This window comes from Myotis brandtii, unplaced genomic scaffold (assembly GCF_000412655.1).
Source record: "Myotis brandtii unplaced genomic scaffold, ASM41265v1 scaffold300, whole genome shotgun sequence".
Taxonomy (NCBI): Eukaryota; Metazoa; Chordata; class Mammalia; order Chiroptera; family Vespertilionidae; genus Myotis; species Myotis brandtii.
This window is the reverse complement of record NW_005361459.1, coordinates 2,565,390-2,579,821: the sequence shown is the minus strand read 5'-3', so window position 1 is coordinate 2,579,821 and position 14,432 is coordinate 2,565,390. Positions and strand designations below refer to the sequence as shown.

Here is a 14,432-nt window from a genome sequence, read left to right as displayed (position 1 = left end):
TATATAAATATACCATAGTTCAAGAATAATAAAAGCACATACATGTGCTCAGTACCCATACCCATTTTCGGAAAAGAGAACCGTGCCAAAAACTCTGCAGCCCCTTCATGCTTGATTACAACAGCCTTACTGCTTTTCACGGAGGTAACTAAACTGAATTTTAAATTATTCCCTTGCTTTCCCTAAGTTTTCCACATGTTTATGAACCCCTAAATAATACAATGGTTATTTTTCCCCATTTTTTAAACTTTACATAAATGCAATCATCCAGTGTAAGCTTCTGTAACTTTCTTTGCCTAATAGTATTTTCTATATGTATTCACGTTGATGTATATAATTGAGGCTTACTCATTTTCACAGATACGGCACTCACATAGCATTGTATAAATATACCACAATTTATTTATCTGTTCTACTCTTGGTAGAAACATGGGTTGTTCCAGATTTTGGCTAATACTAACTAATAGTGCTAGAAACATTCTCACCTATCTGCTGAAATAAGCACTTAAGAATGTATCCAAAGAATATATACATGGGAATGGAATTTCAGGTGTGGATTTTTATACTCCCTAAGAGCATTCCCATGGCTCCACATATTGGTCAACACTTGGTATTGTCAGACTTTTTTTCCCTATTGGATTCTTTTTTTCATACTAAGACATTTTTATTTGATCAACCCTAATCTTCTATTAGTTATATGCAAAGTAAGTATCTCCATGCAGCCTGTTGCTTGTCTTTTAACCTAATAAATGAAGTCTTTTATTAGGCAGAACTACCTTAGGGCAGTCAACTTTTTTTCTCATTAAGGATTTTTTCCATTAAGGATTTTTCTTAAGATATTCTATTGTACCCCAAAGTGATAATGATAGTCTGTTTCTTTTCTTCTTTAACTTTTAAAGACTTCCTTTTCACAAATGAATTGTGAATATATCCAAAACTGAATTTTGCATTTGGTGTTAGATACCAATTTTTTCCACATAGATAATTGTCTCAGTAATTCATGTAGATTCCTTACCTCTCCATTTATTTAACATCATTTCCGTTTTATAATAAGATAATAAATTCCCAAATATGAGTAGAGCTCTTTCAGGGTTCTCTACTTGTGCTAATACTAAATTATCTTAATAACGAGAGCATTATATTCTTGATGCCTGGGAAGGCATGTCCCCTTGCACTGGGGTGCTCTTTTAAATGGTTCTGGCTATCCATGAATTTGTCCTTCCTATGAATTTGAAGATCAGACCTTCAACTTCTCCAAAATACCCAGTGGACATTTTTACTAGATTTTCACTTGAATTTAAATGTATAGATTGACTTTAGGCAAACTGCTATATTTGGTACAGCTCTCCTTTTTTTCTTCTTCATTTATGCCTTTTAACAATATCTAATAATTTTATATATAAATATATTGAACATCTGCAACAATTAGACATCAAAGTCTTAGTTGATACTATGAATTAAATCTTTATTCTATTATATTTTCTAATGAGTTATCACTTGTGGTTAAGAAACATATCTATATTGTCTTTATACCCAACAACTTATTAGTTCAAATAATTGACCTGGATATTCTATTCAGTTTTCTAGGTAGACCATCATATCATCTACATATGAAGCACCTTCATCTCATGTTTTCCAATGCTAATAATTTCTATTTCTCTTTTGGTTTATTGCATAAACTACAACTGCCCACAGAATGATGAATAGACACAGTGATGGCAAGTAATGCTGAAATGTTGCTAATTTTGATAGAACTGTTTATAATGTCTCACCACAAATTATGATGTTTGCTTGTGGGTGTTTGACAAAATAATTTATAATGTTAAGGAAGTTCCCTTCTATTCCCAGTTTGCTAACAGATTTGTCATGAGCCATTAATGTAATCAAATGCTTTTTTAATGTCATAAAACATTAAATGGCATCAAATTACTCTTCTACATCTATTAAGGAGATCACATGCTTTATCTCCCTGTATCAGTTAGTATCTATGGTACATATATAAAAGTCTAAGCGACCTAATGACCGAACGACCAGTCCACTGGTCGCTATGACATGCACTGACCACGAGGGGGCAGATGCTCGCACAGCCAACCTCCTGCAGCCAGCTGGCCCCAGTCGGCCCCACCAACCTCCTGGGCCCTTCACCCTAGCCAGCCAGCCCTGATCGTCCCTGAGCCCCAATCAGGGCAGGAGACAGTCCCAATCGGCCCCAGTCGCCGGCCAGGCCGTGGGATCACACCCGTGTACGAATTAATGCACTGGGCCTCCAGTGGTATAATACAGGTATACCACTATTGTGTCCTAACATATTAGGGCACAATACACCAAATGAATTAAATTTCTGCAAATATTTCATTTAATAATTATATTATCTGTACATTTAAAAGAATCTATGTTCACAAAGATGAAGCTTCTAAAATGTTTTTTACCTACTTTGCATATTAACATGACTAGCCTCATAAAATGAGCTTGACTGGTCTCTTTTTCTATTCTCTGAAACAGACTGTACAAGTCTTTCGGATTTGGTCAAAATTCAAATGTAAAATCAGCTCAGACTGATGGAAGAGAGGCTATTAATTCTAGATTTAATTGGTTTCAGCTTTCTGAAGCATGCAGTTGTATGCTCTTATGCTTAATACTAGAGGCCCGGTACACGAATTTGTGCACGGGTGGGGTCCGGCCAGCTGCCCTGATTGGGGCCAGTCAGGCCAGGCAGGCCGAAGGGAGGGGACGCGGGAGGTTGGCCAGCCGGCCCTGCCCCTAATCAGGGTGATGAACTCCTTTAGCTTTTTCTTGTCCGTGAAACTCTTTATTTGGCCTTCAATTCTAAATGAGCTTTGCTGGGTAGAGAAGGACCTGGCAAGAAATATTCAAAGTGATGAAGAGCAAGGACCTGCAGCCAGGGTGACCTTCCTTTTGAAAGGGCATGGCTGCTCTGGGGGCCAAGGGTTCGGTCTCTGTGAAACCCAAGTCAGTCTTTGCACTGGGTGAGTGGAATCACTGAGGCCTATTTGAGAGTCACCAAGGCTGGGAGCGTGATCTCAGAACAGTTACAAACACGTTCGTGAAGGGATATTATGGGTTCTCTCTCATCAAAAAGCCCATGTGTGTCTGTGCTACACCAACAGGGTTGCTTTAACACTGAACCCTCTATTCCCCAAGCCCACCCGCCTCCAGGAGCTGGTGGGAGGTTGAAAGTGGCTGTGTAGATGAGGTCAGTGCCAGGTGACCTGGCAGGTGTCAGCAGCTCCACTGTCTGAGCCCGGGAAAAGGAAGACGGGCTCTGACATCACCACCACACGGAGGATTTGACAGCATTGGCAGCAGCTTCAGAGCTTGTTGCTATTTTGTTTTATTTTTTATCTCCTTTTCCTTTTAAACTTCACCAGGTTGCTTGTGTTCGAGAGAGGAGCAGCCTTTGCAGCCTCCTTGGTGAAGAGCACACCTTTGATCTGGGTTCACATGCAGCCAGACAGAGTCCTGTTTAGAAACACATGTGAGTCTTGCATTATTTGTGCTATTACCGATAAAGAGGGTTTTAGATTCTGGCACATAAATGTTTCCTGCTTATCCATGAGGGCAGGAGGCCGAGTGCAGCCACAGGCACAGCCACAGTTCTTCACTCACTCTCAGGCCTCCATCCAAGGGCTTCGATGCAGGCGCTTCACACACAGAAGGGGCTGGGGAGCAGGGTCGGGCAGCAAACGCAGAACACGGCCATCGTGGCCCTGTTTTTCCCAGAGCATCTGTCTCAGTCCCTATCTTCCCGCTCTGGGTCTGTAGCATCTTCCTCTTGAGGCAGATTCAGGTGTCTGCAGGACATGATGTTTATCACACGCTGTTTCTCCATGTGGGTGGTCAGCACGGGGTTCCTGAATCAGGCTTCCTTCGGCGTTGTGGTGGTGGGCAGGGACAGCATGAAGGTGCCAACACAACCTGTGTGGACTCCTCGCTGAGCGTCTTCTGTATACCTTCTGTATACCTGGCGTGCATCTCCCCTCAGAAGGGTTGCCTACAGCTCAGTCACATGTTCCCTGTCTGCGACCAGCAGGTGGTGGGGACAATCGGAGGTGGGGCCAGCTGGGGGGAGGGGCTGAAGGAGTTTGGGGTGCCAATTGGGTCCGGATCAGGCTGGTTGGCTGCCTCAATGTGCATTATAACCAATGGTCATTCCCTGTAATGGTCGCTGGGCTTTTATATATATAGATTTCCTGCTTCCTGGTTTTTGTTTTTTTAATCTTAATAGTTATCCTCCCCAAGAAACCATGGATCATCTCATGGCTGTTTGATACCTTCTTACATTCCTGGGCCCAGTTCCTATTCATCATACTTTTTTTTTGACTAACTGATCCCAATGTTTTCCTTCAATCCTTTTCTTTGGTCCTTTACTAGGAAATTTTCAAACAGATGCAAAAATAGAAAGGATAATGATTCCTCATGTACCCAACACCCAGATTCAATAATTAATAATTCATGACCAACCTCTTCCCCAAATGCCTATTTCCATATTATTTTGAATATTATTTTGAAAACCCCAGACATCTGAATATTACATTCGCAGGTAGTTCAATATGTATCTCTAAAATAAAGTGACTTTATAAAAATATAATACCATTATCAGACCTTTAAAAATGAAAATAAAAAAAGAACTACTTAAATTCAAATATTCAGTTAGTGTTCAATTTCCAATGGTCTCAATTTTTTTTTTCTTTAAAGATGTCTTATTTGGTGGGATCTACACATAGTGATTCTGTCCATACTTTTGGTTTTTTTTACAATTTATTTGAAGCAATGGAATCATTTATCCTGTAGAGCAGTGCTTCTCAAACTATGATGAAGGGACAGTTTTAGATTTCCAGTCTATCTTGAACTGATACAGGTCCTACTGCACATACTAGTTCTAATAAACAGACTGAGCACATGCAACTTATCAGGAGCATTAAGAATACCTGGATCAGTTCATATGCTATTCAACAAAAGAAGCCCATTAATAATGTGCTTAAGTATGTTGGCTTAAACATTTCTAAACACTAAACATTGCTTACACATTTTTAAGTGCTTACTTTTGATTCTTCTATTTATTTCATTGTGCAGATCACCTCTTGGTTAGCAGTGCTATAAAATTTCCCACAGGCTGGATTTTGCTTTATTACATTTCCATGGTGTAGTTTAACATGTTTCTTTGTCCTCTATACTTCCTATAAATTTGGTAGTTAGATCTAAATTTTAATCAGATTGAATTCTAAATTTCCTGGCAAGACTTTACAATTAGCATTCTATTTTTCTATCTGGAGATGTAAATCTTGCTGCCCCACTTTCTGTGAGTTAATGGTCATCAGTGAACACTTTATTAGTAGTAGTTAACGTCAAAGCCTCTAGTAAATTTGGCTGTCCAAAGTTTGTTCCCTGAGAAACTCTAAGGAAGCTCTCCTCTTCCCAGGCCCACTGCTTCCCTCTGCTACCTCAGTTTCTGACACAATGCAGATCTTCTAGCTGTCGGTTGTGAGCTCCTACCCATTTGGGAAGACCTTAGGAAGCTCTGGTCGGGTGGCTCAGTTGATTGGAGCATCGTCTTGTATACAGAAAGGTCTTAGGTTCAACTCCCAGTCAGGACACATACCCAGGCTGTGGATTCGATTTCTAATCTGGGTGTGTGCAAAAGGCAACTGATTGATGTTTATCTCTCACATTAATGTTTCTTTCTCTCTCTCTCCTATCCTCTCTAATATGTCAGGTAAGGATTAAAAAAAAAGAAAAAGAAAAAGAAAAGAAAAGATCCTAGGAAGACCTTGTCACCCAGTTGTCTTATAGATTTTGCCTGTGGTTTGGGGCTTTGCTATTCAAGAGGCTATATCTGTTTTGTAAGATTTGGGATTATTAAAAACTTTACAGCCCACCTCCCTTGTACTTTTTTAGAACAATGCTGCTTGCTTTTAGCATCTTAAATTTAACACTTAATTCATTACCTTCCAGAGTTTTTAAAAATTTTAGATAAATATGTTTAAAACTAAATATACTGCAAGTACATTTTAAACTACATCCTATCCATTTTGCTTTATTAATGTTAACTGTGATCGTATGATTTAAATGGGGTCTACCAAATTTCTATGTAATAAAGTTTTCTATCTAATAAGATTAGGTCAGACTTAGAACCAACACTTTCGTTACAGCCAGGAATTAAAAAACCACCACCCCTCTCTCCCCCACACCATTCTTGGATCTGAAGCATTACCTAGGTCATAAGCAGGTCCCACTCACAAAGCAGCTCCATAAAAAGCAATAGAATACAGTAGAACGGGCAGTGAACTAAGTTTTAGCTCTGCAACCAATGGGTTGGGTAACCTTGGGCAAGTCATTGAATTTTCCAGAATTTCAGATTCCTCGTAGTTGAAGTGGAAATAATCTATCTCACAAGGTTATTATTAAGAAGAATAAATGAAACAATGAACATGGAAGTACTTTATTAAAGTATAACTTAGAGACATACATATATATGAGTGTATGTTTTTTTAAACTATAAGACAGAATGCACAGTAGCATCAGGTTACCTTAGCCATGCCGACTACCTACTAAGTTGGACTGGACCCAAAACAAATGTGGCACAAGATGAGAATTAACTTCCTACTACTCTTCCTATTTTCCACCTTCTAAAGCAGCCTTGATTTTTCCTTCATTAAAATGCTAGTGTAAGTCCTGCAGCTTCCACTGTCACTTGCACGGCCTGCAGGCTTACAAATCAGAGCACTCTCCTTTTTTATTTCTCTAATGAGGTAGGCTGGGCTGAGTACCTGCCCATGGCCATGACTTAGACATCATATTACTGGCATCACATCTCCTCTAGCGCATTAATTATAGGTGACGTTCTATCACTTGGTCATATTTCCCAGATTTTGATCTGTCTTTGTTAATTTCCTTTTCATTTCATAATAAATCAATATCCTTATTAATAGTTATTATTCCTGCCCTAACCGGTTTGGCTCAGTGGACAGAGCGTCGGCCTGCGGACTGAAGGGTCCCAGGTTCGATTCCGGTCAAGGGCATGTACCTTGGTTGTGCAGGAGGCAGCTGTTTGATGTTTCTCTCTCATCGATGTTTCTAACTCTCTATCCCTCTCCCTTCCGCTCAGTAAAAAATCAATAAAGTATATTTTAAAAAAATAGTTATTATTCCTAACTTAGAAAGCAGCAATTCTAAGCAGTAAGAATGTTAATCAAGGGGCTCTGGGACCAAGCTTGGATAGCCTTTTTGTATACTAGTAAAAGTAACCTGTTGTCATATTAGCAGAGATTCACATGAAATTGCACATCCTGAAGCAAACAGCTGTGTCCTACAACATGATGCTTAATACAACAGAGCAATGGTCACTATTGGCCTAAGGGTCTTACATTATTCCTTTTCATATCCAGCAACCCATTTAGCTTGTGTGGGCAAGAGGGAGTTTTATGAAAATAATTATTCCTCTTGTTTCAATTAATGTGTTTGGAAGAAGTGCTAAAGTAGTAATAAAAATATTTCCTGTGTCTCATTTAATTCCATTTGTTTCTTAAGAAAAACAGAGATGGTTTAAAAATATATGAATAAAAGACAAATAGTATTGCAGATTTTTAGGAAATAGACTCAAGCTTTTAGGGATTTTCATAATTTGCAAAAAAAAAGGAGAAAAAAGAAAGGAAGATGTATACAATACACACAATACATTAAGATATGAGCTAATAGCTGAAATAAGTTGGGTCTTTTGAGAATGATCAGAATATCAGATTTTCTGCCCTGGCTGGTTTGGCTCAGTGGATAGAGCATTGGCCTGCCAACTGAAGAGGCCCCGGGGCACATGCCAGGGTTGCGGGCTCAATCCCCAGTAGGGGGTGTGCAGGAGGCAGCCGATCAATGATTCTCATCATTGATGTTTCTATCTCTCTTTCTCCCTCTCCCTTCCTCTCTGAAATCAATAAAAATATATTAAAAGAAAAAAAAGAATATCAGATTTTCTCATCAAAACAGCTCAATGCATCCAAACATATACTTCAAGAGTAGCAACAATTAAGACATCTCACAAAGAAAACAATGTAAAGCGTCCACAATAGTAAAGCAAGGGAGGTTAAGGAAAGAACATGGAAACAAGAACAGTTTACAATCTAAACCAATAAATCGCCGGTCCCCTCTACGGTAGGATAAGAAATGCATTAAAGTAGCATAAATTTACCACAGGTTTCAGTGCTGCATGTTTACCCACCTTGGATTGAGAGTAAATTTGAGCCACTGACTACTCATTCTTTAGAAGAAACTCAGAGAAAAGCAGATCAGTATTGAAAGGAAAAGGACAGACAAGAGAAAACAAAAGCCTACCAGTATCTGTAGTTACACAACAAGTCAGTCAAAAAATATCGAGGCCCAGCCTATACAAAGGATGTCATCAAGGTTGGGTGATTCACAATTGCAAAGAACAACTGTTCTGGTTTCATTGAGATAAACTGTAGTGACCTCAACGAGACTATGCATGCCTTCAACCATGAAAACTCTCAAGACTCACCTGGTGCTTGGAGAAGAGCCGCACGGCCTCCAACTGGTGGAAAACTGGGTAATGCTGGGAGTCGATCTGGTCACGCCTGTAAACATCACCCACCACCAGGAAGGCATCCAGCCCAGCATGCAACAGGTCCCACTGGTGCGCAGAGGTGTGTGCTCGGAGCATGTGAGTCCGATTCAGGTAATAGTTGTCTCCCTTCTTCCTGCTGGGGTGATCAGCTGGGATGAGCAGGCTGTCAAAGTTCTGCCAGGTCGTGACCACTGGAGAAAAGTTGTCATAGACTGAGAACAGCGGAGTCCCAAAGCGGCCCACATATTGCTTGTAGAAGTGCTCCTTCACCCTCTCCTTGATCAACCAAAGAGGGTGATGCTGCTGGTTGTGCAGATTTCTGCCAACTCTGGAGAGGACCTTCTGGGAGAGATTGCTGTAGTCATCCTGAGGGTAGGACTGGCCCAACAGCTCCACCACACTACCTAGAGCTCCTCGGGCAGCAGACTCTGAAGTAGCAGGCCTCGAGCCCAAGGCTGGATGCTGGTGGCCTCTGGAGACACTACTTGCCGTCCTCACCAGGTAGACACGCACGTGGGCAACTCTTCTGAGAGCTGAAAAAACCATTGTGGAAACTTCTTTCATGGATTCTGGAAAGAGCACACATACAAAGCACAAGTTAAGATTCACTCTGAGGAAAGTAAATGCGTCTTTCATGTTTCCCATAAGCTCCCCCCACAGTCTAACCGACATCTTGGTTTCCTGCACCACCTCCTCCACACAGACTGAAGATCCAGCTAAGAAAATCTGCCAACAGAGGCTTAATATTGACTGCTGTAAATCACAAGAATCTTGAACATCACTTTTAGATCCCTAATCTCTAGATGTCCATCTCTTGTCATTTAGATCCTTGGGATAAAGAAAATTTCCATTATCACCTCATGTCATGTTCTGAACCACTTGGGCTGAATTCAGACTTTAAATGTGACAAATTTCTTTTATTTTGACTACAATCTAGAACCAATAAACTTCAGACAGATCATCTAAAAGACAGAACTTAGTTGAACCCTAGAAGGGTCTCACATTAAAGAAAGCACATGATTACATATACACCACTGAAGTATAGCAGAAGAGATAACAGCCATCCTGACATTTCTGCCTTTCTCCCTCATAACTACAAAGTTCTACTTACCTGAGACAGAGCATTACTTATAGATTTTTTCAATATATTACAAAATGATATTAAAAACATTTTTGACATTTCAAATAAAATACACCACTGTAGGTGGTGGTTATTTTTATTTAATGTTTTTAAAAATAAGAATGAAAAACAAGGAAAATCACACCAAGTGATAGACTATACTGATGTACAGCTGAAATTATTTTTATAAATGCAAATCGTTCTTATTGTCACATCTGGTCATGTCATTTAAACAATACCATTGCAGCATCCCATCGATTACATTTTTGTTTTGTAAAGGAGCAAGTTTCAAATATGCACCCACAATAAGCCAGAAGCAGGAATAAACTTACTTGAGAAGGATTCAGAGCAGTCAGAAAGAGTATTGACCGGATATTTTTTTTAAAAAATGCCTAGAATTTAGTAAGAGCACCGAATTTTGGAGGTGAAAGTCACCCAGTAGTCATCTAATGTAGGCCATTCATGTCACAGAGGAGGTGACAAAGACCCAGCCACAGCTGACCAAACCCCAAGGTACTCAGAGAGAAAAGACAACATGAAAGGATTCTGAACCATTTAACAGAGCTTTCTATCCCCAGCGGTACAGAAGCAAGTTTTAAATTGACTCAGGGATCTCAGTTATAAAAATCTTTAGATGTGATATTCCTATGTGCATAAAAAATGTACCATAGACTTAAATCACCCAAATCCATCTTCTACATTTTGGAATTTTTACCTATTGGGCTACTTTAAAGCATATAACTATGTGGTTATTTTATATCAAGGGCCTTACAATCATACCAAGAAAATACATAACTTCTGGATATTAAGCTGCATTAGGAGAGATTTATATTACTCCAAGTGACCATAAAAAGCATATCTAGTATGGACCCAGGCAGCACAGTTCATCCAATTCAAAAATGGAACTGAGAATATCTAGCTCCAAATAATATTAGAAGCTGTGCATAGCATCTCTGTCTGACACTGCTGTCATATGAGGAGGTTTCAAAGAAATCCAGGAACTCTCTCTGGATTTTTGCATTTATGTCACTATTTTATCAGGATTGTTTCAAAAAGTGTTTTTGGCTCAGCTTCAATGGAAATGTGTCTTCCCATCTCTAGTGCTCAGTGGCTTGTCAATGCAGAAGATAGGAATTTTAAATATGCATGTGCCACACCTTATACATGTTAGCAGTCAGACTGTTAAGTTGTTAGCTACCCAGTTCAGGACACTTGCTGAGACACAAGAAAGTATTTCTTCCAAAGGCAAATGCTGTTACACGAAGTTCATTAATCTTCTGGAAAAGGTGTTTTTGATGTACTTATTCATATACTAGAGGCTCAGTGCACAAAATTCGTGCACGGGGGATGGGGGGTTCCCTCAGCCCAGCCTGCACCCTCTCCAATTGGGGAACCCTTATGGGATGTCCAACTGCCGGTTTAGGCCCTATCCCTGTTCTAAACCGGCAGTCAGACATCCCTCTCACAATCTGGGACCACTGGCTCCTAACTGCTCACCTGCCTGCCTGCCTGATCACTCCCAACTGCCCTCCCCTCCCAGCCTGATCTCGCCCCCAACTGCCCTCCCCTCCCGGCCTGGTTGACCCCAACTGCCCTCCCCTGCTGGCCTGATCTCACCCCCAACTGCCCTCCCCTGCCGGCCTGATCTCACCCCAAACTGCCCTCCCCTCCCGGCCTTCTCCCCCCCAACTGCCCACCCCTGCTGGCCTGATCTCACCCCATCTGCCCTCCCCTGCAGGGAGGCAGCGTCAAAAGCTCTGCCTCCTAGGCAGCCATTGGCTTCTCACAGCACCCAGATTTGATTCTGATTGGTTGGTTTCTATGCCAGTCAGCATCAGAAGCTCTGCCTCCTAGGCAGCCATTGGCTCTCCACAGCACCAAGATTTGGTTCTGATTGGCCGGTGTCTATGCCAGTCAGCGTCACAAGCTCCGCCTCCTACGCAGCCATTGGTTCTTCACAGCACCCACATTTGGTTCTGATTGGTCAGTCCCTATGCCAGTCAGCATCTCCGGGCCTATCTCTGGGCCTGATCAGAGAGGCGGGGCTGAACAGCAGCCCCCATGGAGGCCAGGAGAGAAAGAAAGGCCCAGTTGCTGGGTAAGCTCAGAAAGAAAGAGGGAGAGAAAGAGAGAGGCAAGTATTGATCAACAACTGCCACTGAGGCTGCGGATCAGACCCTGCCTCTCTCTCTGGGTCTCAGCCCCCAGGGCAGTGCTGGGTTGCCAGGCTGCAGTGGGGCAGTAAATGCTGGGTTGCCACAGCAACCCAGCTCTGACTGGAGGACTTCCTGAAGGACTTCCAGGTTGGTCAGCCTTCTGTCCTGATTGGTCGTTACAACCCTGGCCTTTTATATATTAGGATTACTGACTTCCCCTTCCTTCTCAGTTCCTAGCTCCTCACACATCCAAACCTACTTCTAGGTTCTGTTCCCATAGATGGGTCCCATCCCTAAGTTCTTTCTTCTCTTCACCCTACCTCTCCACTGTTGAAGAAAGTTTCATTTTCTTGTCCTCATTTTCAGACATTTTATCTACCCACTCAGCCCCTGTATATATTCCTCCACTGTCATTTCTCCCCACCCAAAATAATTGGGGTTTTTTATATTATCGTCTTTTACAGAGAGAAAATAATGATGATGATAGCTTTCCCACTTCCATCTGAAAAGTAAATTCCTTTCTTTTTGCCTTTGTCAAGTTTCTGTATAAAAACTAGTTTATCTGGAAAATAGAGGAGACCCAAAAAGACAATACCAGCACCACCAGCTATCTTCTTCTGGTAAAATGGTCTTTCATGCCATTCTTTCAACAGCTCTGTTAAGTGTTATTCTTACCATTTGACAAAAAAAGAAAAAAAAATCAAATAGATTTTGTAACTTGAAAAAACTCATACACCTACCCATGGACAAAGTTCAAAACTCTGGGTAATTCAAGTACTTCTCAATGAAAACAGGCCCACAGACCCAAGGCCGTTAAATTCAAATTACATCTTTTAAATTATCTATCCTAGCTTCCCTTATCTAAGCAATGTATTTTATACATCAATGCACTTTAAATGCATAAATGAATAAATCAAATAAAACACATTAGCTTAGGTGATAGAAATTAAATACCATTTAACTCAGGACCCGAAATGTCCTGTTTTTGTAAATAAAATTTTGTTGGAACCTAGCCATGCCCATTTGTATTGTCTGTGAGGGCTTTTCCACCAGAGTGAGAGCTGAATAGTTGCCACAGATAGCATAGTCCACAGGCCTAAAATACTTATGATCTTGCCCTTCACAGAAAAGGTTTGCTGAGCCCTGTTTTAGCTTTATAGTTACCTTTTGTGTGTGTGTCTAATGAGAGTACCTGAAATCTACTCGTAGTAAATATCCTTCATTAATGCAGTATTTTCAAGTGTAGTCCTCTAAAAAGTTCTCCACACTATTAAGCATATCTTCCTAGTCACAAACATATGTAGTAGATTATAGGGCCACTAAAAGTTATAAAGTACAAATGTGGATACTAAATGTACTAACACTGGTAGAGAAGAGACAGTGAGACCCATAGTGAGAAGAATTGATACAACAGATGGGCAAAAGATCACACTTAGCAGAAACATCCATGTGGATGTGATGCAAAGCCAGCCAGTTAGGCTCCGTGTATTATCCTTGAACACACTGATTGACCTTTCTGGCCCTCAAGTTTCTCCTGTATAAAATACAGATAGTAATACCTACCTCATAGTACAAGGATTAAACTTGATCCTGTTCTTAATGCATTTAACTTATTGACCAATTGAGGGACTAAATTTTAATTGTATTTAATTTTACTTAATTTTAATTTAAATTGCTACATGTGACTAGGCGCTACCATATTAGACAGGGCAGATCTAGACCTTCATATAAGAAAAATGGGTATACCCCAAACAATCAAAACTAATTCCTGAGATTATATCTACCACAATGACTAAAACTAGTAAAACAACAAATAAATGTTTGTCAGAATACATTTTCTAAATGTTTAAAAAGTCTTTCCTTTAGACCTTCCTCAGTCTTGTGTGTAAAGGAGAAACAAAGCAGTGAATAGACCAGGGGTGGGCAAACTTTTTGACTCGAGGGCCAGAATGGGTTCTTAAACTGGACTGGAGGGCCGGAACAAAAGCATGGATGGAGTGTTTGTGTGAACTAATATAAATTCAAAGTAAACATCATTATATAAAAGGGTACGGTCTTTTTTTTTTTTAGTTTTATTCATTTCAAACGGGCCAGATCCGGCCCGCGGGCCGTAGTTTGCCCACGGCTGGAATAGACTCTACAACTCTGGTAATTCCTCTTAAGTGCAATTAGCTTACTTGAAAGGGCCATGGTAAGCAAACATGACCCACATACAGACACAACCTTAGAAAAGATCAGGCACACTCCATTAACCTCCAGATGCAGTACTTAAAAACAGTTTCTACAAAAAAAATTTAAACTTGACTCAGTCAACAAACAGTTTACACATTTTACATGTAATGGGGAGGAAATAGCCAACTTCCATTAACTTCTATCTACACTAATAAAAGAGAAACATGCAAATTGGTGTCACTCCGCTACCCTTCCCATTGGCTAATCAGGGCGATATGCAAATTAACTGCCAGCCAAGATGGCGGCCGGCAGCCAGGCAGCTTGAAGCGAACATGAGGCTTGCTTGCTTCAGTGATGGAGGACTCCAATGTTCCCCGCCTGCCGCTGCCGG

General features: G+C 40.7%; 1 protein-coding gene across 4 annotated transcripts in view; it reads right to left on the bottom strand.

The window, feature by feature from the left end:
- FARS2 (phenylalanyl-tRNA synthetase 2, mitochondrial) overlaps positions 1-14,432 on the bottom strand; it is a 570,273-nt gene that overhangs the window by 413,670 nt on the left and 142,171 nt on the right. For all 4 annotated transcript variants that reach the window (XM_005869647.2, XM_014542407.1, XM_005869648.2 and 1 more), the window contains one exon: positions 8,528-9,162. In XM_005869647.2, coding sequence (XP_005869709.1) covers positions 8,528-9,157 — 630 coding nt within the window. In that variant the 5' untranslated portion in view covers positions 9,158-9,162. The remainder of the gene's footprint in view (positions 1-8,527; positions 9,163-14,432) is intronic.